This window comes from Salmo salar, chromosome ssa06 (genome assembly GCF_905237065.1).
Source record: "Salmo salar chromosome ssa06, Ssal_v3.1, whole genome shotgun sequence".
In the NCBI taxonomy this organism is placed as follows: Eukaryota; Metazoa; Chordata; class Actinopteri; order Salmoniformes; family Salmonidae; genus Salmo; species Salmo salar.
The window spans coordinates 17,865,374-17,893,148 of record NC_059447.1 but is presented as its reverse complement, the minus strand read 5'-3'; the positions used below and the strand labels follow the sequence as shown (position 1 = coordinate 17,893,148).

Genomic DNA, 27,775 nt, shown 5'->3' with positions numbered 1-27,775 from the left:
AGATGTGAGGTATCACAATCTCTTTCAATAATGGCAGGAATGGAGGAGGTCTTTATACTAGTGAGATTGCTAAAGCGAACACCGCCATTTTTAATTTTGCCCAACCTAGATCGAGGCACAGACACGGTCTCAATGGGGAAAGCTGAGCTGACTACACTGACTGTGCTAGTGGCAGACTCCACTAAGCTGGCAGGCTGGCTAACAGCCTGCTGCCTGGCCTGCACCCTATTTCATTGTGGAGCTAGATCTGTCTGTCTGTCTTTGCCTGTGTGACTGTTCTGTTCCTGCCACATGTTTCTCTTCTTACTGTATGTCTCCATGTCAACTGGTAGAATTCACAAGGTTAATTAAGGATCTGCCCCTTTTTTTACTTTTTTTACTTTCCCAAATCTAAAAGCCTGTAGTTCAGGCCCAGAAGCAAGGATATGCATATTCTTGGTACCATTTGAAAGGAAACACTTCGAAGTTTGTGGAAATGTGAAAGGAGTGTAAGAGAATATAACACAATAGATCTGGTAAAAGATAATACAAAGAAAGAAAATATATATATTTTGTATTTTTTTGTACCATATTTGAAATGCAAGAGAACCATAGTTTATTATTCCAGCCCAGGTGCAATTTAGATTTTGTCCACTAGATGGCAGCAGTGTATGTGCAAAGTTTTAGACTGATCCAATGAACCATTGCATTTCTGTTATTATTTTTTTATCAAGACTGCCGAAATGTGCCATATTTGTTTATTAATATCTTTTCATGTTCAAAATTGTGCACTCTCCTCAAACAATAGCATGGTATTCTTTCACTGTAATAGCTACTGTAAATTGTACAGTGCAGTTAGATTAACAAGAATTGAAGCTTTCTGCCAATATCCCGTATGTCCTGGGAAATGTTCTTGTTACTTACAACCTCGTGCTAATCGCATTAGCCTATGTTTGCTCGTGGAAGGGACACCAATCCCAAAGAAGTTCAAGGGAGAGTCGGTGTGAAAAATGGGTAGACATGACATGGGATTTTGTCACTTCAACTAACATTCTCTCTCTCTGTTTGCCCCAACAGTGCATGGGTTTGAGACAGAGGAGCAGTTTGAGGACTTTGTGAGAAAGGACCCTCAGTCTCGGAAGGTTCTGGCTGCTGTGGTGTTTGAGCACTCCTTCACTCACGATGACGAGCCACTGCCCCAACAGGTTGGTTTAACAGTGTATTCATATAGTTTGTATTGCACTTAGGGCTGACCCCCATTAGTTGCCTGGTCGATTGTTTGGTCGATAGGCTGTTGATCGTCCAAGGTTTTTTCATTTTTTGTCGAGCAGTAGCAAATATATATGCCTTTGGAAAGTATTCAGACCTCTTGACTTTTTCCACATTTTGTTACGTTACAGCCTTATTCTAAAGTGCATAAAAAAAATATCCTCTGCAATCTACAGACAATACCCCATAATGACAGTGAAAATAGGTTTTTAGACTTTTTTGCAAATGTATTAAAAATAAAAAAACATACCTTATTTACATAAGTATTCAGACCCTTTGCTATGAGACTCAAAATTTAGCTCAGGTACACCTTGTTTCTACAACTTAATTGGAGTCCACCTGTGGTAGATTCAATTGATTGGACATCATTTGGAAGGGTACACACCTCTCTATATAAGGTCCCGCAGTTGACAGTGCATGTCAGAGCAAAAACCAAGCCGTGAGGTTGAAGCAATTGTCCGTAGAGACAGGGTTGTGTCGAGGCACAGATCTGGGGAAGGGTACCAAAAAATGTATGCAGCATTGAAGGTCCCCAAGAACAAAGTGGCCTCCATCATTCTTAAATGGAGCTGGCCGCCCCGGCCAAACTGAGCAATCGGGGGAGACGGGTCTAGGTTCAGGGAGGTGACCAAGAACCAGACGGTCACTCTGACAGAGCTCCAGAGTTCCTCTGTGGAGATGTTTGTCTTTCTGAAAGGTTCTCCCATCTCTGCAGCACTCCACCAATCTGGCCTTTATGGTAGAGTGACCAGACGGAGCCACTCCTCAGTAAAAGGCACATGACAGCACCTAAAGACTCAGACCATGAGAAACAAGATTATCTGGTCTGATGAAGCCAAGATCTAACTCTTTGGGTTGAATGGCAAGCGTCATGTCTGGAGGAAACTGGGCACCATCCCTACGGTGAAGCATGGTGGTGGCAGCATCATGCTGTGGGGATGTTTTTCAGCATCAGGGACTGGGAGGACTAGTCAGGATCGAGGCAAAGATGAACGGAGATCAGAGAGATCCTTGATGAAAACCTGCTTTAGAGCACTCAGGACCTCCAGACTGAGGCGAAGGTTCACCTTCTAACAGGACAACAAACCTAAGCACAGCCAAGACAACGCAGGAGTGGTTTCGGGACAAATCTCTGAATGTCCATGAGTGGCCCAGCCAGAGCCTGGACTTGAACCCGATTTGAACATCTCTGGAGAGACCTGAAAATAGCTGTGCAGCAACGCTCCCCATCCAACCTGACAGAGCTTGAGAGGATCTGTAGAGATACAGGTGTGCCAAGCTTGTAGCGTCATACCCAAGAAGACTCGAGGTTGTAATCTCTGCCAAAGGTGCTTCAACAAAGTACTGAGTAAAAGGTCTGAATACTTTTGTAAATGTCATATTTCAGTTTTTTATAAATTAGCAAACATTTCTAAAAACCTGTTTTTGCTTTGTTATTATGGGGTATAGGGTGTAGATTGATGAGGGGGAAAAAACAGCAAACCAATTTTATAATAAAATTGTAACGTAACAAAATGTGGAAAAAGTCAAGGGGTCTGAATACTTTCCGAAAGCACTGTATATTTTATTTTATGGAACACGAGACACCTGTCTTATTCGCGCCAATCTCAGTGAACTAATCCTTTGTGTAGGCCGCGGGGGATGGCACGGTCCAAGAAGGTGAGTGTGGCTAAGATGCACAATGCACGTCTTACTGTGCTCTCTCCCTCAATACAATACATATATCACCAGTAGTACATTTACCGTTAATTCCTATTATTTCTAATCTACATTGTCTGTTTGACAGATGTGATTACGGTAATTTCTGTTTAAGCATTAATTGTATTATTATTCCTGTCTTTTACCTTTCTCATTGTCAGAGTGGACACGTTGTTTGCGGAGCATACAATCTATGCTACTCTTGTGAGAAAAAATGTAATACAAATTTCATTCCATTTACGAATTTTGTGACTTTAGTCATAGTCGAAGTAGGACTATAGGATACCTGGCCTGCACGCAAATGTAGGCATAGAAATGTGCCCATTTGGGGGATCTGATAGTATTTCTGATTGCCTTAACACACCACCATTAATGAGCTGTGGAGCTTCTCAAAGTCATGTTTTCTTCACCTCAAATAGCATGCAAACGAACCCTGTTTTTACATCCATTGAGAATTACAATAGTTCCTCAATGTATTTGAAAAATCATTCCAGTTCCCTCCCTTTCAATAACCACTCAGTGTGAAGGGAATAATATCATGCTCTGATCCAGTGGAAAAGTCATAAAATAGGTCTACCTGATTACTTATTATCCCTTGCCCAAATAGCCTACAGCTGTCTGTCTCCAGCACACTGGCACAGAATATTTTATACAATGTTGCAAGTTTGTTAGCTTGTGCCAGACCCAAGTTAATAGTTGATACAATGTTTCAAGTTAGTTGCAGACAGGCCATGTAGCCAATGTGATTTTCTATATTTATTTTTATCAGGATGTTTTCTACCTTCAGACTGCAATGTTTTTAATTGTTGGCTTTATATAGGTTATTTTTACGTAGTTGGCAATGGCAAAATAAGTTACTTTTTAGATTTGTATCAATTGAACCTAGATTTTAAGGGAATTATGATTAAACACATGACAATGATTTTGAGATACAAAGACGTATTTATAAATTAAATGAAACAGTTCCACATAACCATAACTGGCATGCAGATCGGTAGAAATATTAAGATAAATTGGCCTATTACCGGAAACTTCAAGAGAGTAAGGGACGGAATCTGCGAAAGCCAGCAGGAGCGGGAGGAGAATGGTCATGTCAGGTCTTTTTGTCTTTTTTTCCTGGTTATCTTGATCTCTGGCTCCCTCTTGAGTAATTTGTGTCTTATTTCGTCAGTGTGCTTAAAGCATCAGACAAACTCAATGTATATAGTTGATTTTAGTAAAACACAAAGGGTGTGTCTATATATGGAAAAATATGCGTTTAAAAATGTTGACCAATCGATTGGTCAAAACAACAGACTTTCGGTCGACCAAAATGTTGCTCTGTACGCCTGCCCATTTCCTAACAAACCAATAAATTGTTTCTTAGTTTATTCATTTATCATTGGTGAAGGAGAGATGCAGGCTTCGGGACTGGGAAGGGACGTGGTAAGGGAACGGGGTAGAAGGTAGATGAGATGCATGACAGTGAGCGTATTTGGACGAACTGGGAAAGACTATCTGAATCCTCTCCTTGCTGGATAGAGGGGGAATACCTTAACCAACGCTCTGAACCACGTGGATGTGGTGTTGAAAGATGGATAATAAATAATAAATGCATGTGTTAACACATGCATTTATTGCTGTCTTCAACCAGGATCTCAGCGATCACTGCCTCATTGCCTGTGTCCGTAATGGGTCTGCCATCACTGTCAAACGCTCCCTAAAACACTTCAGCGAGCAGGCCTTTCTAATCGACCTGGCCCGGGTATCCTGGAAGGATATTGACCTCATTCTGTCAGTAGAGGATGCCTGGTTATTCTTTAAAAGTGTTTACCTCACCATCTTAAATAAGCATGCCCCATTCAAAAAATGTAGAACCAGGAACAGATATAGCCCTTGGTTCACTCCAGACCTGGCTGCCCTTGACCAGCACAAAAACATCCTGTGGTGTACAGCGTTAGCATCAAATAGCCCCTGCGATATGCAACTTTTCAGGTAAATCAGGAACCAATATACACAGGCAGTTAGGAAAGCTACGGCTAGCTTTTTCAAACAGAAATTTGCATCCTGTAGCACAAACTCCAAAACGTCCTGGGACACTGTAAAGTCCATGGAGAATAAGAGCACCTCCTCCCAGCTGCCCACTACACTGAGTCTAGGAAACACTGTCACCACCGATAAATCCGCGATAATTGAACATTTCAATAAGCATTTTTCTACGGCTGGCTATGCTTTCCACCTGGCTACCCCTACTCCGGTCAACAGCCCTGCACCCCCCACAGCAACTTGCCCAAGCCTCCCCCATTTCTTCTTCACCCAAATCCAGATAGCTGATGTTCTGAAAAGAGCTGCAAAATCCTGACCCGTATATATCAGCCGGGCTAGACAATCTGGACCCTCTCTTTTTAAAATGATTCTCAGAAATTGTTGCAACACCTAATACTAGCCTGTTCAACCTCTTTCGTATCGTCTGAGATCCCCAAAGATTGGAAATCTGCCGTGGTCATCCCCCTCTTCAACGGGGTAGAACTTTAGACCCAAACTGCTACCGACCTATATCTATCCTACCCTGTCTTTCTAAGGTCTTCGAAAGCCAAGTTAACAAACAGATCACCAACCATTTCAAATCTCACCGTACCTTCTCCGCTATGTAATCTGGCTTCCGAGCTGGTCATGGGTGCACCTCAGCAATGCTCAAGGTCCGAAACCTTCCCTGTAGCTCAGTTGGTAGAGCATGGTGTTTGCAACGCCAGGGTTGTGGGTTTCGATTCCCACGGGGGGCCAGCACAGAAAAAAAAAATGTATGAAATGTATGCATTCACTACTGTAAGTCGCTCTGGATAAGAGCGTCTGCTAAATGACTAAAATGTAAATGTAAAAATGAAACGATATCATAACCACCATTGATAAGAGACAATACTGTGCAGCTGTATTCATTGACCTGGCCAAGGCTTTCGACTCTGTCAATCACCACATTCTTATCGGCAGACTCAACATCCTTGGTTTCTCAAATGATTGCCTCGCCTGGTTCACCAACTACTTCTCTGATAGAGTTCAGTGTGTCAAATTGGAGGGCCTGTTGTCTGGACCTCTGGCAGTCTCTATGGGGGTGCCACAGGGTTCAAACCTCGGGCCGACTCTTTTCTCTGTATACATCAGTGATGTCGCTCTTGCTGCTGGTGATCCTCTGATCCACCTCTACACAGACGACATCATTCTGTATGCTTCTGGCCCTTCTTTGGACACTGTGTTAACTAACCTCCAGACGAGCTTCAATACCATACAACTCTCCTTCCGTGGTCTCCAACTGCTCTTAAATGGAAGTAAAACTAAATGCATGCTCTTCAACCGATCGCTGCCCACACCTGCCCGCCTGTCCAGCATCAGTACTCTGGATGGTTCTGACTTAGAATATGTGAACAACTATAAATACCTAGGTGTCTGGCTAGACTGTAAACTCTCCTTCCAGACTCACATTAAGCATCTCCAATCCAAAGTTAAATCGGCTTCCTATTTCACAACAAAGCATCCTTCACTCATGCTGCCAAACATACCCTCGTAAAACTGACCATCCTACCGATCCTTGATTTCGGCGATGTCATTTACAGGATAGCCTCCAACACTCTACTCAGCAAATTGGATGCAGTCTATCACAGTGCCATCTGTTTTGTCACCAAAGCCCCATATACTACCCACCGCTGCGACCTGTATGCTCTTGTTGGCTGGCCCTCGCTTCATATTCGTCGTCAAACCTACTGGCTCCAGGTCATCTGTAAGTCTTTGCTAGGTAAAGCCCCGCCTTATCTCAGCTCACTGGTCACCATAGCAGCACCCACCCGTAGCACGCGCTCCAGCAGGTATATCTCACTGGTCACCCCCAAAGCCAATTCCTCCTTCGGCCGCCTTTCCTTCCAGTTCTCTGCTGCCAATGACTGGATCGAACTGCAAAAATCACTGAAGCTGGAGACTCATATATTCCTCACTAGCTTTAAGCACCAGCTGTCAGAGCAGCTCACAGATCACTGCACCTGTACATAGCCCATCTGTAAATAGCTTATCCAACTACCTCATCCCCATACTGTTATTTATTTTATTTATTTTGCTCCTTTGCACCCCAGTATCTCTACTTGCACATTTTTCTTCTGCACATCTGTCACTCCAGTGTTTAATTGCAATATTGTCATTATTTTGCCACTATGGCCTATTTATTGCCTTACCTCTCTTATCCTACCTCGTTTGCACACACTGTATATAGACTTTTTCTATTGTATTATTGACTGTATGTTTGTTTTGTTTATTCCATGTGTAACTCTGTGTTGTTGTTTGTCGCACTGCTTTGCTATATCTTGGCCAGGTCGTAGTTGTAAATGAGAACTTGTTCTCAACTAGTTTACCTGGTTAAATAAAGGTGAAATCAAAAATAAATTACAGTATGTGTGTGACCAGTCAGCTTCACTGTACTTTAACCTAGGGTGAGCACATTTTAAAATGCCCAAAAGCAGGACAATGGTATGATTTTACGGGACATTCGTGGGACAGTGTAGCCTACACCTGAATCATTTTTCCACACACAGGCGCACACAGCTCCCTACCACAGCACCGAGCGAACTAATCGAAGTGTACCTTGCCAACACTTTTTTCCTCACACAAAATCTGGGAATATTTTGCCAAGGAATCATTGCTGGTTTGTCTTAGGGATATGTTGAATGAGCAACTAATGAGCATGGACAGCCTCACAAGTTTGACAAAATGACCTTATATCTTTGTCTAATATGACTATTTACTTACATTAGAAGCGCTTCGTTACACACACTTTTTGTTAGTAGTTAACAGTCCTCTCCAAGTTTAGCTGGAATTTATCCTGAAAGGATTTGACAAATGGTATTGGTTGATGATATGACATTGGCCTACGTCTCTTGCGTTGCGCATAATATCAGATCTCAACAACGACTGGAGAAGTTTTTAACATCACCAGCACCACATCCTTGATATTTATCTTGTCGTAAGCTCAACGTGACTTCAAACAAGACCGGTTGGAATGTCACTTCTCAACAAATTAATAGGAAGTCTGACTGAAATATGTGACAAATGTATATTTTTTCTAAATTAGTGATGTTTTCATTTGTTGGTAAAATGCGGGACATGATTGTTTGGTTGCGGGACGAAAGGCCAAAATGCAGGACTGTCCCGCACAATCTGGGACATGTGGTCACCCTACTTGAACCTTGAACCCTGAATCAGCACTTTGTTTACATATGAAAGCATCTGGTTCTCACTGACAGTATTATTGCCCCTCATTCAAATACAATAATCCTGGAGTGACATGCTAACCTTTAACCACACTTTAGTATTTCCTCCTAGTTTGAGGCTATACAGAACTTTTGCATCTGAGGGTACAGAGAGAGGGTCTGTCTGGGTAGTACAGAGAGAGGGTCTGTCTGGGTAGTACAGAGAGAGGGTCTGTCTGGGTAGTACAGAGAGAGGGTCTGTCTGGGTAGTACAGAGAGAGGGTCTGTCTGGGTAGTACAGAGAGAGGGTCTGTCTGGGTAGTACAGAGAGAGGGTCTGTCTGGGTAGTACAGAGAGAGGGTCTGTCTGGGTAGTACAGAGAGAGGGTCTGTCTGGGTAGTACAGAGAGAGGGTCTGTCTGGGTAGTACAGAGAGAGGGTGTGTGTGTGTGTCAGTGGAATGTGTTGATTAGGTGTGTGGTGGGCAGAGAGGTAGATGGTGGTGGATCAATATACATCATCTGATCTTTCACATCTACAAAATACACTCTTCCAGTTGTTCATAATGTCTTTCTCTCATTTACTCTATCCCTCCTCTCCTCCCCCTATCCCCTACAGGTCAGCTACCACCTGCGGTTCAGCTTTAGTCCCCGTAATGCCCCGGCCAAGGAGAAGTCTGAGCTAAACATCAACAATGACTTTGACTGGCACACCCTCAACTTGTTCCCCCTCTTCCAACTGCCCGGGCCCAGGGAGCAGTACGACCTCCAGGGGGGCACGCCTGGTGAGCCTGTACCCTAACCCTAATTGTAACCCTAAACTTAACACTTAAGCTTAACATAGTCTTTGTACTTGTGAGGACGTGGGTAATGTCCCCACAATGGAGAATGTTCCTTGTTTTACTATCCTTGTGGGGACTTTGAGGGATTTCCAGCACCCATGAGGATAATAATAAATATATATACACGCACACACAAACATAGTCTCAGGCTTCATATGTTTGTTTTCCTGTTCATATTGCCTGTGTACATGTTAAGACGGATTACTGATAAGACAGACAGACAGACAGAGCGAAGAGAGAGAGATAGTGAGGGAAAGTGGTGAAAGACGAGGGTAGTGAGGGCGGGAAGAAGACGTGGAATGGGAATGATAAATTCAGAGCGAGGCAGGGAATTGGAGAGAAGGGTGTCAAAATATGTTTATGGGTGATTGTCCATTCCAATCATTTCTGTAATAAAAATATTTTGACTTGGCAATCCTGATTATTTGACAGGACAGAGGAGCAATATAATATTTATGATATTTAAAAGATAAGTACACCATTATACACTCACTGGATGAGAACTCCAGGGTTGTGTTCATTAGGCACCAAACGGACTGAAACAGGGAGGAACTATCTGGACTGGTCCAATAAGAAATACTTATTTTTGTGTTCCGTTGCAAAACATTTTCAGTTGCGTGCCCTAATGAACACCACCCTGATCTGTCATCCATGTTGGTTAATGAGACATTATTGACAGTGAATCTTTTCAAGCATAAACACAGTAAATATAGTAAACGAACACCAAGTGTTTCTGCAACAGTGGATCAGAGCCAGATACGAGAGGAAGGAGTTTGTGTGCGTGGAGAGACGGTAGCTGTCTGAAGCATGACAAACACTTAAAAAAAATAAAATTAAACGCAATTCTACTTTGCATAAAGTAACCCGTAAGTGGCATATACAATATAAAATGTAAACCTGTACTCCTACACAGGAGGGTTTAACAAACTGTCATTATCTCGTGTTCACAGATCACACACTCGATGGGAGAGCTTTAGCTATTTGCACAGCCCCTTGAAAGATAACCTTTCCTCCTTGCTCCCGCTGTGTTCCCATGGCAACCCTTACTCTGTGTCACAGGGCAACAGTGTTTGGCTGAGCCCTGTAATCTAGTGATTCCCCCTTGTCACACTACCTTTCTGACCCAAATGGTATTTTTCACAGCTTTGCCTTCATCAGGAAACCTTTTTTTTTGTCCATCCATATGTATTCACGTTTCTCTCTGATACATGGTGATGGCTCATATATTTTTAAAAATATTTTCCAGAATATATCCAGAAACGATGGTGGTGGTGGTGGTTGCGTAACAAGTAGTGTATTAAATAGAGAATAGGATGTTGAGATTTGCCCCCATCTCTTTGCTCATGGCTCCAGATCCTCCATCTTAGACCCTGCCCTTTTGATTCCCTTCCTCCTTCCGCTTTGAAGCTATGTCAATATTCTGACTCCCAAAAGAGGAAGAGATGATGAGCGAGTGATGAGAACAGAAGAGAGCTGGCGTTCTGGTGTTCTCTACTGAGCCAGACCTTTGATCTCAAATGAAGTGGCTGTATTAATGTGTCTCTAATGGGAGATATCAGGGTCATATTTATTAAAGCACACAATGGAAAACATTTACGAAAATGTTTCAGTGTTTAAAAAATGGGTGCCTAATGAATATGGCCCAAGGCTCGCCTAGAGGAAACCATTCCAGTCTACATGACAATAACCACAAAGAGTTTCAGTCAGAGTTCATGAATTTTAAATATGGATAAAAATGTAAAAGGGTTCATCATTACTGAGGCCTAGCTCCTGCCTCTTAATGCCATCTATCCCTTCATCAGTTCAGATTTTTCAGTGAGTAGCTGTTGTCATAATTTTCAGATCAGTATATGTTAATATGAACTTCTGGTGGGGTTAAGGAATGATCTGGTAAAAAGGTCAGAATGAGTCCTCATTTCCTGTTTATCTCCATGGTAATGGAAGAGTGTCATACTTAGAACCAGACGTTTTTTTCCCACCAGTATACAGTATGACATGAACAGGAAAAACAATGGGCCCAAGGTATAGAGGCCGAGAATGGGCCCTAGTAAGATGGCGCCGGAGAAGAAGGCAGATGTTTTACGTGGCCCCAGCTGCTAGTTTTTTTTGTTTGTTTATTTGCGTTGTTTGTAACAAATTGTTTTACTTATTTTGTACATAATGTTGCCGCTACCGTCTCTTATGACCGAAAATAACTTCTAGACCAACAGGACTGCGATTACTCACCACGGACTAGCAGAATCCTTTTTTTCCTTTCATGACTCTGACGAGCCTGAAGCAAAGGATATACTGCTTCCTCGGGAACAGGCCCCGATCCCAGTGATCTGCGTAGAATAGGGGCCGAAGGTCGGGCTGCCATCTGAGAATTCGTAGGCGATCGAAGAAACCCCCACTTCCCTCCACTCTGCTAGCAAACGTGCAATCTTTGGAGAATAAAATCGACCAGTTACGGGGAATATTAAACTACCAACGGGACATTAAAAACTGTAACATCTTATGCTTCACGGAGTTGTGGCTGAATGACAACAATATCATCATACAGCTGGCTGGTTATACGATGTACCGGCAGGATAGAACATAGGCGTCTGGTAAGACAAGGGGCGGCGGACTATGTATTTTTGTAAACAACAGCTGGTGCATGATATCTAAGGAAGTCTCGAGCTATTGCTCACCTGAGGTAGAGTATCTCATGATAGGCTGTAGACCACCCTACCTACCGAGAGAGTTTCTGGATTATTTGTTGCTGTTTACATACCACCACAGACTGATGCTGGCACTAACACTGAACTGAATGAGCTGTATTCCGCCATAAGCAAACAGGAAAACATGACTTGGGTTTCACAGACTAACATTGTCAGGAGACTGATTAAAGAAACTCCCTAGGCTGTAGCCCATATTTGCATTGATCCATGGGGAGGAATGCACAAGGGCCACATTTGTGAGAATTGGGATGCAGTTATTCTAACATAACCTGGTTCCTCTCCGTAGGTTACTTCCGTGAGGGCTTCCTGGCAGTGCAGCATGCGGTCAACCAGGCCATCATGCGTTCCTATAACAGCACAGGAGCAGCCTGGCTCCTCTCCCACACCCGGGTGGTCCTCCGCCGATTCCCCTTCCCGCCGTTCATCTACGACGTGTTCATCCTGGCCATCCAGAACCAGCTGCCCCTCCTCCTGGTGCTCAGCCTCACCTATACCTCCCTGAACATCGTGAGGGCCGTGGTGCAGGAGAAGGAGAGGAAGCTCAAGGTGGGTGAGGGGGTGAGGTGGTGGATTACCTGTCAGTCAAGCAAACTGTCAATCTCACTCTACTTACTCTCTACAGGAGTACATGCGGATGATGGGCCTCAGTAACTGGCTGCACTGGACGGCCTGGTTCCTCATGTTCTTCCTCTTCCTCTCCATCTCCATGTTCTTCGTCACGCTGCTCTTCTGCATCAAGGTGAGTTTGCACTATACATATCTGTTATGTTACAAAACACAAACAAAAACCCTTAACTAGTCTTTTCTTTCTATTGCTTTGAGGGGCATGATTCTTCATTCTCACTTGTTTTTTTCAACTGTTCACCTCTTGACTAACGAGGTAATGTCAAGAGAATGTCTCTGACTAGCAGTACCTGGCTGAATAAGGTTGATATAATAAAGATGAGTGTCCTCAACACTACCTGGCTAAATACGTTTTATATACAGTGCCTAAATTCAAAATTGATTGACTAGATTTTCTTTCTCACCATCTATATACAATTCCCAATCATGACGAAGTGAAAACATGTTTTTAGAAATATTTGCACATTTATTGAAAATGAAATACAGAAATATTTAATCTACATAAGTATTCACACCCCTGAGTCAGTACTTTGTCAGCAATTACAGCTGTGAGTCTTCCTACATTTTCTCCTATCACAGCCATTAAACTCTGTAACTAAATAAAATAAAATAAAATCAAATCCCTGAGCGGTTTCCTTCCTCTCTGGCAACGGAGTTAGGAAGGATGTCTATCTTTGTAGTGATTAATTAAGCTGTAATTAATAAGCACCATGCTCAAAGAAAATAGGGATATTAAATGTCTGCTTTTATTTTTTATATGTCATCTACCAATAGTAGTCATTGGAAAACCTCCCTGGTCTTTGTAGAGTCCATGCAACTTATTATGTGGCTTGTTAAAACCTCTTTGGGCTAGGGGGCAGTATTTTGACATCTGGATGAAAAGCGTGCCCAAAGTAGACTGCCTGTTACTCAGGCCCAGAAGCTAGGATATGCATATAATTGGTGGATTTGGATAGAAAACACTCTAAAGTTTCTAAAACTGTTCAAATAATGTCTGTGAGTATAAAATAACTGATATGGCAGGCGATAATCCGAGGACAAACCATCAAAAAAAAGAAACATTTCAGCCTAACACTGTTTCCAATGGCAGTCATGTTTTAAATAATAATCAGAAATAATCAGACACCCATTTTTCAAGCTAGCATATAATGTCACAAAAACCAAAACCACAGCTAAATGCAGCACTAACCTTTGATGATCTTCATCAGATGACAACCCTAGGACATTATGTTATACAATGCATGCATGTTTTGTTCAATCAAGTTCATATTTATATCAAAAACCAGCTTTTTTACATTAGCATGTGACGTTCAGAACTAGCATACCCCCCGCAAACCTCCGGTGAATTTACTAAATTACTCACGATAAACGTTCACAAAAAGCATAACAATTATTTTAAGAATTATAGATACAGAACTCCTCTATGCACTCGATATGTCTGATTTGAAAATAGCTTTTCGGTGAAAGCACATTTTGCAATATTCTGAGTACATAGCCCAGCCATCACGACTAGCCATTTAGACACCGACCAAGTTTAGCCCTGACCAAACTCCGATTTACTATTACAAAAGTTTGATTACCTTTGGTGGTCTTCGTCAGAATGCACTCCCAGGACTGCTACTTCAATAACAAATGTTGGTTTGGTTCAAAATAATCCATCGTTATATCCAAATTGCGGCGTTTTGTTCGTGCGTTCAAGACACTATCCGAAGTGTAAATAAGGATCACGAGCATGGCGCAATTCGTGACAAAAGATTTCTAAATATTCCATTACCGTACTTCGAAGCATGTCAACCGCTGTTTAAAATCCATTTTTATGCCATTTTTCTCGTAAAAAAGCGATAATATTCCGACCGGGAATCTGCGTTTAGGTAAACAGACGAAAGAAAACAAGGCATGGGGTCGACGCGGGCACGCGCCTGAGTCTCACAGTACTGTAACCAGCCACTACCCAAACGCGCTACTTTTTTTCAGCCAGAGCCTGCAAAGCCACGATTCAGCTTTTTGCCGCCTTCTGAGAGCCCATGGGAGCCGTAGGAAGTGTCACGTAACAGCAGAGATCCTCTGTAATGGATAGAGATAATCAAGAAGGGCAAGAAATTGTCAGACAGGCCACTTCCTGTATGGAATCTTCTCAGGTTTTGGCCTGCCAAATGAATTCTGTTATACTCACAGACACCATTCAAACAGTTTTAGAAACTTTGGAGTGTTTTCTATCCAAAGCTAATAATTATATGCATATTCTAGTTTCTGGGCAGGAGTAATAATCAGATTAAATCGGGTACGTTTTTTATCCGGCTGTGAAAATACTGCCCCCTAGCCATAACAGGTTAATGCTTTTGTGTGGGGGCGCTGTCCTCAGATAATCGCATGGTGTGCTTTCGCTGTAAAGCCTTTTTTAAATCTGACACAGCGGCTGGATTAACAAAAAGTTAACCTTTATTTTGATGTATGAAACTTGTATTTTCATGAATGTTAAATATTACTATTTCTGTAATTTGAATTTCGCGCTCTGCAATTTCACCCGATGTTGTCGAGGTGGGTCGCTAGCGGAATGCCTGCGCCAGAAAGATTAAACCAATGTTTACTTCTGAACTGAGTTAGGTTTGCCATAACAATGGGGTTGAATACTTACTTACTCAAGACATTTCTTATTTTTTTTTCATTTTTTATTAATTTGTAAACAATTCTAAAAACAATTCCTCTTTGACATGATGGGGTATTGTGTGTAGGCCAGTGACAACAATCTCAATCCATTTTTAATTCAGACTGTAACACAACAAAATGTGGAAAAGGTCTGGGGTGTGAATACTTTCTGAAGGCACCATAATAAAGATGAGTGTCAACTGCACTGTTTCTTAAACCATGGTTTGGGACCCAAAGTGGGCCCTGAGCATGTTGGAGGTGGGTTGCGACACACCTCTCACACTATTTCTTCTTAATGTGGGTTGTTTGAGGACAGTACATTTCTCATTTGGATCTCGAGCTGAAAAAGCTTAAGAACCTCTAATCTACTGGATCTCCATCTGTCCAGGGTCGTGTTAATTAGACACCAAACAAAAGAAAACTGCCAATCATGGAAGGACTACCTAAAATTGTCCAATAAGAAATGCTTCTTTTTGTTCTGTGTTTCAAAAGGTTTTACTACGTTTTTTCTACGGTGTGCCCTAATGAATCCGAACCCAGGTGTTTGTGTTCAATTCAATGTGTTTAGTATTCATAAAGATAATGATGTTCTTTCCTCTCCTGGCCCTTTCTAGGTGAGCCCTATTGGAGCTGTGTTGACCTATAGTGACCCCACCCTGGTCTTTGTCTTCCTGCTTGTCTTCGCCGTGGCAACCATCAACTTCAGCTTCATGATCAGTGCCTTCTTCTCAAGAGGTGTGTGTGTGTGTGTGTGTGTGTTTCAAGAGGTTTGTTTATGTGTGTCTCAAGATGTCTGTCCGGCCTTCCATCGCTCTCCTAGAGATGAATGTACTTTGGTGCGAAAGGTGCAAATCAATCCCAGAACAACAGCAATGAACCTGGAGGAAACGGGTACAGAGGTATCTATATCCACAGTAAAACAAGTCCTATATCGACATGACCTGAAAGGCTGCTCAGCAAGGAAGAAGCCACTGCTCTAAAACCTCAATAAAAAAGCCAGACTATGGTTTGCAACTGCACATGGGGACAAAGATCATACTTTTTGGAGATGTCCTCTGGTCTGATGAAACAAAAATAGAACTGTTTGGCCATAATGACCATCAATATTTTTGGAGGAAAAAGGGGGAAGCTTGCAAGCCGAAGAACATCATCCCAACCGCGAAGCATGGGGGTGGCAGCATCATGTTTTGGGGGTGCAATACCTTGACTTTGTTGTCCTTAAGCCATTTTGCCACAACTTTGGAAGTATGCTTGGGGTCATTGTCCATTTGGAAGACCCATTTGCGACCAAGCTTTAACTTCCTGACTGATGTCTGGAGATGTTGCTTCTGTATATCCACATCATTTTCCTCCCTCATGATGCCACTTAACAAAATAGATGGCATTGGAGTGGCCATCACAAAGCCCTGACCTCAATCCCATAGAAAATTTGTGGGCAGAACTGAAAAAGCATGTGCGAGCAAGGAGGCCTACAAACCTGACTCAGTAACAGTGTCAGGAGGAATGTAGTAGGAGGGAGGACAGTAGCTCTGTCGTTACCCATCGCGCCACAAAAGCCACGGCCCTTGCAACGCAAGGGGAAACCCTAGTTCAAGTCTGAGAGCGAGTGACGTCACTGATTGAAACGCTATTAGCGCGCACCACCGCTAACTAACTAGCCATTTCACATCGGTTACATATGTAAACTTCTGACCGACTGGGAATGTGATGAAAGAAATAAAAGCTGAAATAAATCATTCTCTCTACTATTATTCTGACATTTCACTTCCTTAAAATAAAGTGGTGATCCTAACTGACCTAAGACAGGGAATTTTTTACAAGGATTAAATGTCAGGAATTGTGAAAAACTGAGTTTGAATGTATTTGGCTAAGGTGTATGTAAACTTCCGACTTCAACCGTAAATGTAGTGTAGATCATATTATTTGACTTTCCTGAGGTTGTTTCGTCTTTCCTCTGAGTGAACAGCAGTAAACCAGCTCCATCAGTCATTGGAGCCTAGAGGATGGGCAATCAAATGTCTGTTTTATTATTCCATGAGGCTGAATAGTCACTCAACGTGACAAACTGGAACAAAGGGAGAGGAGATGTGGTGAAAAACCTGTATGTCTACACGTTTATGTTTAGCAGCCAATACACATGCTTGGGAGGTTTAGAATAATCAATTGTTTACGTTCTAAACGAAGGCGATTGATGCTATATGATACATTACATTTCCAGTTCTACACATCCTGGGTGTTGAGCTAATAAAGCTTGGCACAATGCTGATGTTGCTTTCTTAGCCCTGCTGGTGTGGTCAGAGTTGTGCTGGAAAGATGACTTGTGAGGTTAGCAAAAAATCATGTCAACAAGACTCCGGACTGACTTTTATAGAGGTTGTGTGGTTGTTTGAGGGTACCTCCTCATTTCACTCAGTTTCAGGAAGGTTTTCTTGGTTTGTGCCGACTGAACATGACCGAGGATTAAAGCACAGCCAATCACACACAGCCAATCTCACACAGGCTCATTTGGTTCTTGCTAATATAATACCCTCACACAAAAAGGAAATGATGATTATTAAATGGCCTTCAGTTGATTACGCTTGATAGTCCTTTATCATTTCTCTTTCACAATTTCTTTCTTCTATACTTTCATATCTTTTCGAACAAAAAAGTCCAGTCCAATTTCTCCAAATCGTTCCTCGACAAAAGAGTGCAGATAGAGATTAAAATGATCTGTGATTGTGTTCAAGACCAGTTTGGAGTCTGGTGTAATCAGGCAAGCTGTTATTTACTCCCAGCAGTCATACAATTTCTGTCAGGCTTTGGCTTTTAAAAGAGTAGCTGAAAGCTTAGCAAATGAAAACCTTGAGATTGCGTCTGATTACGGTGTGCATGATATATTTTCTCCTGCTTCTTTTTTTTGTGATTATTGGTTGGGTGTGTGACATACAGTATGATGTCATTATTAGAGTAGGGTGAGAAAGGGCTTTTAGCTGGCCTCAGCTGTGCCTGGCCCCTTGTCACAACAGGACCCCTCCCCAGGTGGCCTTCCGCTGCCTGAAACTCTGACCTCCTGCAGAGTTAGGTGAGTGGGTACTCACATTCAGATCTGAACTGCAGAGTTAGGTGAGTGGGTATTCCCATTGACGGGCTCCTCGGCATGACTCTGCAAAGGCTGCTTCATTTAAATTCAGGAAGCAAACTGAAACATTATTTCTTCATTGCTTCTTGCTTCTTGCTGGTAGTAATGGAGGAATCATCCAGGCCTGAATGTTGGGGTCCACTGGGGACTGGATCAGGGGCTGATGTGGATGGAGTGCCCCTCTGTGGGCTGTGGAGTCAGGTTTTTAGTGTCTTGCGTTTAGAGATGAGGCATTTCTTCCTTTGTCTTTATTTCTCCCTGTCTCTCTCTCAATTCAATTTAAGGGGCTTTATTGGCATGGGAAACATATGTTTGCGTTGACAGAGCAAGTGAAATAGATAAAACAATAAAACATTTACTGTAAACATTACACTTACAAAAGTTCCAAAATAATAAAGTTTTGTATGAAATGTCATATTATGTCCATATACATTGTTGTAATGATGTACAAATGGTTAAAGTACAAAAGGGAAAATAAATAAACATAAATATGGGTTGTATTTACAATGGTGTTTGTTATTCCCTGATTGCCCTTGTGGCAACAGGTCACAAATCTTGCTGCTGTGATGGCACACTGTGGTATTTCACCCAATAGATATGGGAGATTATCAAAATTGGATTTGTTTTTAAATTCTTTGTGGGTCTATGTAATCTGAGGGAAATGTCTCTGTCTCACGCTCTCTATCGCCTAATTTATTTCTATTGTTTTACCACTCCCCCATTTGTCAGGAAAAGTTAGAGTAGCGCATTTCCCCTTCTCTCTCCACCTCTCCTCACTCTTTCTCCCTCTCCTACTGTCAGGTAGGCACCCTGGCCTCTCTGGGGACTGAATTATTAATGTCCCTAGGAGGGAAAGCAGGTGGAATAGGATTCAAGATGACAAATGTTTTCTGTGAGTAATGTTTCTTGCGTTCTTTCTCTCTCGGTCCGTCTCTCCCTCTCTCTCTCTCTCTCTCTCTCTCTCTCTCTCTCCCTCCCCCTCTCTCTCTCCCTCCCCTTCTCTCTCTCTGTCTCTCTCTCTCAATGTGTGCTAGTCTGAAAGGAATGCAGGTTGAAGGAATAGCAAATACAGATAGTTCTTCTGTGCCCGTCTACTGAACAAGAGATAGGCTATCTTAAGATTAATCTTCGACCCTAGCATTGCACACACAGGACCAATGAGTCCCCTGTTCTAACTACCTCTCCCTGGCCTAGAGTTGTCTTCTATGTAATTACCGATAGAGATGAACAGAGGCTGAATACTGCCTTCACATCTAATCTGAAAGGATGGAGGAGGTTATCTTTCTCCTCTTCTCTCGCTCTCGGGCGCTCTCTCTCTCGGCGCTCTCTCTCTCTCGGCGCTCTCTTCTCACAAATAGTTTCATATTCAATCATATATTTTACACAACATTCAGGTAGAAAACAAATAACTGAGAAATGTACACTTCCAAAGCTACCATTATTCTGTGCTACCATCCTTCCTGATGTCACAAAATAAAACAACTTTGACACGATTGTTCTTTAAATACCCACGGACCATTCCCACATTCTCAAAAATATTAATATTGTTTAATCCTCCAATTTTTGGGAATAGGAGTTGAACCAAGAGAAGCTCTTTGTTCCATAGGTTTATTCCCCCCCTCTTTCTGCATGACCAGGGGGAGAGAGTCTCTGCCAGGAATTTATGACCTGTCGTAAAGTCAAAACTTGTGGTGGGGGGGAGGGCCACGATATACACCCCAAAGGGCCACGTCGTGACAACTGTTTTCCCCCCTCCAGACCTTTCCCTCTCAGCGTGTTTAAGGAGATCAGTTTGAGCAAGGCCATCTACAAAATCACTAATGACAAGTTATTTGGGATCCAAGGGGATTTGTAGATCAGTGATTCTTTGCAGTCTGACTGCTATAATCTATCTCAAACACACTCCGTCTCTCTCCCTCTCCAGCCAATGTGGCGGCGGCGGCGGGCGGCTTCATCTACTTCCTGTCCTACCTGCCGTACCTATTTCTATGGCCTCGCTACGACCTGCTTAGCCACGCCCAGAAGGTGTCTGCCTGTCTCATCTCCAATGTGGCCATGGCCATGGGAGCGCAGCTACTGGGCATGTTTGAGGGCAAAGGTGAGCCATGTTCACATGTTAACACAGAGAGACGCACACAGAGAGATGCGCACTCACACCAATGCGCTCATACCAATGTTGTGTTTAAATACCAGCACTCTAATTATGAGTCTTCACCATCTATTCAAATGTCTCTACCCAACTTTACTCCCTCTCTCTCCTCCCGTCCATCTCCCCCCCTTCCCTCAGGCACGGGGATCCAGTGGTGTAACCTGTTTGAGTCGGTGACGGTGGACGATGACTTCTCCCTGGCCCATGTGCTGGGGCTGCTGCTGCTGGATGCCCTGCTCTATGGCCTGGTGGCCTGGTACGTGGAGGCTGTGTTCCCAGGGGAGTACGGAGTCCCCCTGCCCTGCTACTTCTTCCTACTGGTACGTAGGAGTGGGTGTAGGTTGGGTCTGGGTGGTGGTGCGGGGGGAGATTGGTGTGTGTATGTACATGAAGTCAGTGTTCCCAGGGGAGAAATCTATTAGAACAAGGGTGTCCAACTCATTTCATGGAGAGCTGAGTGTCTGCAGTTTTTTTTAAATTAAGCCCTAAACAAACGTGTGGAAATTCCTTACTGTTCAAGGAAGGAGTAAAACCCTGCAGATACTCGGCACTCCGTGGAATGAGTTTGACACATGCAAGTTAGAGCTTTGGCTGTTGACCCCTAGTCTGAGAGGAATGCAGAATGACTCATTATTTTTATTTGCAAGAAATATCAGGAAGTATATGTTGTGTCAGACAGTGAGAGTGAGGCTGGCTGTGTTTCCAGGACTGGAAACCCAAACGTGTTGATTAGGGCAGCGGTCCCCAACCTGTTTTGGGCCACTGACCGGTTTAATGTCAGACGATATTTTCACGGACCGCCTTTAAGGTGTGGCGGATAAATACACAAAATAAAATGATACGACCGGCATAAAAACTGTGGTATTTTTTAAATATAATAATAAACGTGAATCCACTGTGTACTCGTATGCAACTTTATTAGCAGCGTCCTCGTAACATCACACCAACAACATAACATGAGTAAGATCCTCTCTGCCCCCTAACGCTCTCTGGTCGCTATGGTAACGTTTAAACATGCCTTAAAAATAAGATGCAACACAAAAACAAATATAAAGTGCATGAAAAATACAACTCACCATAACGCTAAATCAGTGGGAGCCCTGAGCTTGTTTCTCTGCAACGAGACGGTCCCATCTAGGGGTAATGGGAGACAATGACACCCGAAGTGTGTTGCTTATGTCCGGTCTACTCCGTAATTTTGTTTTGGTTGCTGTCACTGCAGAAAATCCCGCTTCACACAAATAGGATGTCGGAAATGGCAACAGGGTTTTCAATGCTGTTGTGGCGATCTCAGGGTATTCTGCCGTGACTTTAATCCAGAACACCGGCAGAGTTGTTGTCTCGAACATACTTTTAAGGCCGCCGTCATTTGCGATCTCCAGCAGTTGATCTTCTTCTTGCATAGACATGCTGGATTCACCTGGTTTGTTGACAAATGGGTCGCGGATCCATTCCTTGGCAGTTCGTGGGTCTTTTGTGGATGGGAAGTAGCGCTCAAACTCTTTTAAAAGCAAAGACAGGTGATCGTGCACCAGCTGGGACAATGAAGGCTCGGGCTCAGTCTCTTCCAAAATCCCCGCGAATGTTTGAAACATGTCAAATATACCTCTGTTCACGCGCCGTCCCCACAAATCCAGTTTGGCTTTAAATGCGGCTACTTTATCTGCCAACTTGAAGACAGTTGTCATTTTCCCCTGAAGTGACCGATTGAGTTCATTGAGCAGGTTGAATATGTCGCACAAGTAAGCGAGTTTTGCGACCCATTCCTCGTCACTGAAATGTGCTGCCAGCGGTGACTTTGTTTTCTGAGAGAAATCTCTGCAGCGGCTCTCGTAATTCAAACACTCTGGCCAGCGATCTCCCTCGTGATAACCATGTTATTTCTGTGTATAAGAGAAGGTGTCTGTGCTCCGTGTTCATTTTTCAAAATAAAACATCGTTCAGACTCAGATAATTAATAAAACGGAAATAATGTAAGTTATTTATTCTTTCTCTGCGGCCCAGTATCAAATGACCGGGGGTTGGGAACCGCTGCATTAGGGCACACAATAGCAAGATGTTTTGCAATAGAAGACGGTGGGTCCCTGATGAATTTGATACCACGATAGGGGTCCTCAGCCCCATAAAGTTTGAGAACCCCTGCGTTAGGGTTAGACAGATGTCTTTGATGGTTCCTTTAAGGTCCACTAGGGTTAGACAGATGTCTTTGATGGTTCCTTTAAGGTCCACTAGGGTTAGACAGATGTCTTTGATGGTTCCTTTTAAGGTCCACTAGGGTTAGGGTTAGAGGAGAGGGAGATGTTCTTAATAACCACTTAGCATTAAATAGGTCAGACTAGGAGGTCTTCGATTTGACTACCAGTAAGATGGACTAAGATGATCACATTTTCATTGAATCTGTGCTGGAAGGGAAACATGTATTTCATTTGCTGACATGTTATCCAGTAATGAACAATGGTCTTAGTCGGCGTGAGTTGGCTTGATAGAGAGAGACAGGGAAATTACAAACTCTAGACAACAATACAATGCTTGTATTGTCCATTTCCATGGAAATTCATTTTGTGAGTTCAGCAGTACTGCAGTAGTGCTTACTCCCTCCCTACTCAGTTAACCATTCCATAGTCGTTTACATTATTGTAATTTATAGCCTTACTGATTAAAGAGCATGGGATGGATAGCTAATTAATTAAGCATAAAACAGCCCACCCACTTCCTCATCCCAACCTTAATTTACAGTCATAGCTGTTGTTCTCCTTCAAGAGGCCGTTTTGTTGATTTAGTTTGGTGTGTGTTGGTGCATGGTTTCCCACACTCGGTCCTCAGGACCCTAAGGGGTGGACGTTTTGGTTTTTGCCATAACAATACACAGCTGATTCAAATAATCAACTAATCATCTAGCTTTGATCATTTGAATTGGCTGTGTAGTGTTAGGGCAAAAACCAACACGTGTAGCCCTTGGGGTCCCGAGGACCGAGTGTGGGAAACGCTGGTGTAGTGTCTTGATAAGGAGCAGAGAGGCAGACAGGTTTTCTAACAACTCAATGACTTCCCCATTAGCAGCCGTATCGGGTGGGTTTGTTTTGGATGCATTGCCATTGACCTTAGTTTGGGTCTCACTGAATGTTTTCCAAAGCCCCTGCTAACAAACCTGACTCCAATAATCAACTAATCATGATCTTCAGTTTAGAATGCTATTAGTTTCATCAGCTGTGTTGACTAGGGATGGGGAAAAGTGTGACACCAATCAGGCTCCGAGGACTGGAGTTGCCATCCCTGACTAGGTTAATGTTTATCATGGGTCTTGTCTATGGAGTAGAGGTATCTTTCTGATACTGACCATAAGGGTACGAGCTGAGGAAAGAGAAGCATTCCACTTATTTTCTTTCTCTCCCTCCCTGTCCAGCCGTCCTACTGGTGTAGCAGCCCCCGCATGGCCATGGTGAAGGAAGAGGAAGACGTGGAGAAGGCTCTGAAGGGAGAGTTCATTGAGGAGGAGCCAGCCGGACTGGTCTCAGGAGTCAAGATCAAACACCTGAACAAGGCAAGGTCTTAAATGCAACCTGTCCACCCAGTCCCAATTCGATCCCTAGCCCTCCCCTTGGCTGTAACCCTATGATGTCTGCAGATCTGTAGAGTGGAAGCAACACGGTGGAAGCTCCTCCACTACACTGCTTATACTGTCCACTCTCCAGTTCCCTATACATAGAAGGTTTGGGCCAAGGAGTTGGGAGCGAATTGAGACTGAGACATCAGGTGGTTGAACAGGTTTTTACAAAAAAAGAAAGAAACCCCCTTGTAACTTTACCATTATGGGAGGTTGTCTTTATTTCAGTGTGGTCCTCAACATGTAAAAGAGCATCTCATTTCATATTGTTATGTAAGGATGTTTTTGAACTGGAACTAGGCAGGAGGAGATTTCTGGTACATTTTTGGTATGTTTTCTTCCGTTTGAAGATTAATCAACACAACCCAGGGCTGGGTAGATAAAACACTTGGCTAAGTTTGGGAGAAGGAGATGAGGAGAAGGATAATGGAGAAGATGATTATGACGCTAGGCCCTTAGACCCAGGGCTGGAGATGATGTGATTAGACCCAGGGCTGGAGATGATGTGATTAGACCCAGGGCTGGAGATGAGGTGATTAGACACAGGGCTGGAGATGATGTGATTAGACCCAGGGCTGGAGATGATGTGATTAGACCCAGGGCTGGAGATGAGGTGATTAGACCCAGGGCTGGAGGAGATGAGGTGATTAGACCCAGGGCTGGAGGAGATGAGGTGATTAGACCCAGGGCTGGAGAGGATGAGGTGATTAGACCCAGGGCTGGAGAGGATGAGGTGATTAGACCCAGGGCTGGAGAGGATGAGGTGATTAGACCCAGGGCTGGAGAGGATGAGGTGATTAGACCCAGGGCTGGAGAGGATGAGGTGATTAGACCCAGGGCTGGAGAGGATGAGGTGATTAGACCCAGGGCTGGAGAGGATGAGGTGATTAGACCCAGGGCTGGAGAGGATGAGGTGATTAGACCCAGGGCTGGAGAGGATGAGGTGATTAGACCCAGGGCTGAAGAGGATGAGGTGATTAGACCCAGGGCTGAAGAGGATGAGGCTGGAGATGGATAATAAAGAGCCAAATACCTATTCCCTCAGGGATAGGTAGGCCATTGTAATCATTAAATTAGTTTATTAGTCACATGCACAGGGTTGCAGATGTAATTGCAGGGTACAGTGAAATTGTTAGGCTCCAACAGTGCAGGAAGTTTTTGCCATGATGCTCCTATATTGCCTGCGTCTGAGTGATGGAAATGGGGAGAACAGGCCGTGGCTTGGGTGGCTGCGGTCCTTGATGATTTTCTCCGTGGATAAGTAGGCAGTTGTAATCACTTAGATGGAATGATTTTAATCCAGGGATAGGTATGCCATTGTAATGATTTTAATCTAGGGATAGGTATGCCATTGTAATGATTTTAATCCAGGGATAGGTATGCCATTGTAATGATTTTAATCCAGGGCTAGGTAGGCCATTGTAATGATTTTAATCCAGGGCTAGGTAGGCAGGCCGTTGTAATGATTTTAATCCAGGGCTAGGTAGGCAGGCCGTTGTAATGATTTTAATCCAGGGCTAGGTAGGCAGGCCGTTGTAATGATTTTAATCCAGGGCTAGGTAGGCAGGCCGTTGTAATGATTTTAATCCAGGGGTAGGTTGGCCGACCGTTGTAATGATGTTAATCCAGGGGTAGGTTGGCCATTGTAATGATTTAGATGGAATGATTTTCATCCTGCCAGGAGTTCAAAGTGGGTAACAAGACGCGGCAGGCTGTCAAGGATCTGACGGTGAACATGTTCGAGGGCCAGATCACAGTTCTGCTGGGGCACAACGGAGCCGGGAAGACCACCACACTGTCCATGCTGACAGGTGGGACACACACACACACACACACACACACACACACACACACACACACACACACACACACACAGCCATACACATTGCTACTTTTCCCTTGTACAATCTACAGACCGAATTGAAAACAGTGATGACGCTAACAGAACCGAAAGCATAGACAGGCCAGTGTGCCTCCACTCTAAAACCAAACTCACAGTAGGCTTTGTATTGTAAAACTCGCTCCTTATGTTTCTCTGTGTGTCCTCCAGGTCTGTTTCAGTGGCAGGGCCTACATTAACAGCTATGTTTCTCTGTGTATCCTCCAGGTCTGTTTCAGTGGCAGGGCCTACATTAACAGCTATGTTTCTCTGTGTATCCTCCAGGTCTGTTTCAGTGGCAGGGCCTACATTAACAGCTATGTTTCTCTGTGTATCCTCCAGGTCTGTTTCAGTGGCAGGGCCTACATTAACAGCTATGTTTCTCTGTGTATCCTCCAGGTCTGTTTCAGTGGCAGGGCCTACATTAACAGCTATGTTTCTCTGTGTATCCTCCAGGTCTGTTTCAGTGGCAGGGCCTACATTAACAGCTATGTTTCTCTGTGTATCCTCCAGGTCTGTTTCAGTGGCAGGGCCTACATTAACAGCTATGTTTCTCTGTGTATCCTCCAGGTCTGTTTCAGTGGCAGGGCCTACATTAACAGCTATGTTTCTCTGTGTATCCTCCAGGTCTGTTTCTACAGTGGCAGGGCCTACATTAACAGCTATGTTTCTCTGTGTATCCTCCAGGTCTGTTTCAGTGGCAGGGCCTACATTAACAGCTATGTTTCTCTGTGTATCCTCCAGGTCTGTTTCAGTGGCAGGGCCTACATTAACAGCTATGTTTTTCTGTGTATCCTCCAGGTCTGTTTCAGTGGCAGGGCCTACATTAACAGCTATGTTTTTCTGTGTATCCTACAGGTCTGTTTCCTCCCAGCAGTGGCAGGGCCTACATTAACGGCTATGACATCTGTCAGGACATGGCTCTGATTCGCCACAGCCTGGGCCTGTGTCCGCAGCACGACGTGCTCTTTGACAACCTCACTGTCCGGGAGCACCTGCTATTCTACACACAGGTAAGACATGCAAACACGCAGGCAGGCACCGAGACAGACAGGCACAAAGACGGGCAGGCAGACAGGCACAAAGACAGGCAGGCGGACAGGCACAAAGACAGGCAGGCGGACAGGCACAGAGACGGGCAGGCGGATGGGCACAGAGGCGGGCAGGCGGACGGGCACAGAGGCGGGCAGGCGGACGGGCACAGAGGCGGGCAGGCGGACGGGCACAGAGGCGGGCAGGCGGACGGGCACAGAGGCGGGCAGGCGGACGGGCACAGAGGCGGGCAGGCGGACGGGCACAGAGGCGGGCAGGCGGACGGGCACAGAGGCGGGCGGGCGACAGAGGCGGGCGGGCACAGAGGCGGACGGGCACAGAGGCGGGCGGGCAGCAGGCGGGCGGGCACAGAGGCGGGCGGGCGGACGGGCACAGAGGCGGGCAGGCGGACGGGCACAGAGGCGGGCAGGCGGACGGGCACAGAGGCGGGCAGGCACAGAGGCGGGCGGGCACAGAGGCACAGAGGCGGGCGGGCGGACGGGCACAGAGGCGGGCAGGCGGACGGGCACAGAGGCGGGCGGGCACAGAGGCGGGCACAGAGGCGGGCGGGCACAGAGGCACAGAGGCGGGCGGGCGGGCAGGCACAGAGACGGGCACAGAGGCGGGCACAGGACGGGCACAGAGGCGGGCGGGCGGGCCGGACGGGCACAGAGACGGGCGGGCGGGCACAGAGACGGGCACAGAGCGGGCGGGCGGGCACAGAGACGGGCGGGCGGGCACAGAGACGGGCAGCGGGCGGGCGGGCACAGAGGCGGGCACGCAGGCGGGCACGCAGGCGGGCACGCAGGCGGGCACGCAGGCGGGCACAGAGGCGGGCACGCAGGCGGGCACGCAGGCGGGCACGCAGGCGGGCAGAGGCGGGCGGGCACAGAGGCGGGCGGGCGGGCAGGCACAGAGACGGGCGGGCGGGCGGGCGGGCAGGCACAGAGACGGGCGGGCGGGCAGAAACAGAGGCGGGCGGGCGGGCGGGCGGGCGGGCGGGCAGAAGCAGAGACGGGCGGGCG

The 27,775-nt window shown here is 44.9% G+C and overlaps 1 protein-coding gene across 1 annotated transcript in view; it reads left to right on the top strand.

The window, feature by feature from the left end:
• LOC106595110 (phospholipid-transporting ATPase ABCA3) overlaps window positions 1–27,775 on the top strand; it is a 93,817-nt gene that overhangs the window by 28,139 nt on the left and 37,903 nt on the right. Inside the window, exons 4-13 of the mRNA XM_045719865.1 lie at window positions 1,057–1,184; window positions 8,771–8,936; window positions 11,982–12,241; window positions 12,318–12,434; window positions 15,580–15,700; window positions 20,011–20,184; window positions 20,374–20,555; window positions 23,639–23,776; window positions 25,521–25,650; window positions 26,577–26,731. Coding sequence (XP_045575821.1) covers window positions 1,057–1,184; window positions 8,771–8,936; window positions 11,982–12,241; window positions 12,318–12,434; window positions 15,580–15,700; window positions 20,011–20,184; window positions 20,374–20,555; window positions 23,639–23,776; window positions 25,521–25,650; window positions 26,577–26,731 — 1,571 coding nt within the window. The remainder of the gene's footprint in view (window positions 1–1,056; window positions 1,185–8,770; window positions 8,937–11,981; window positions 12,242–12,317; window positions 12,435–15,579; window positions 15,701–20,010; window positions 20,185–20,373; window positions 20,556–23,638; window positions 23,777–25,520; window positions 25,651–26,576; window positions 26,732–27,775) is intronic.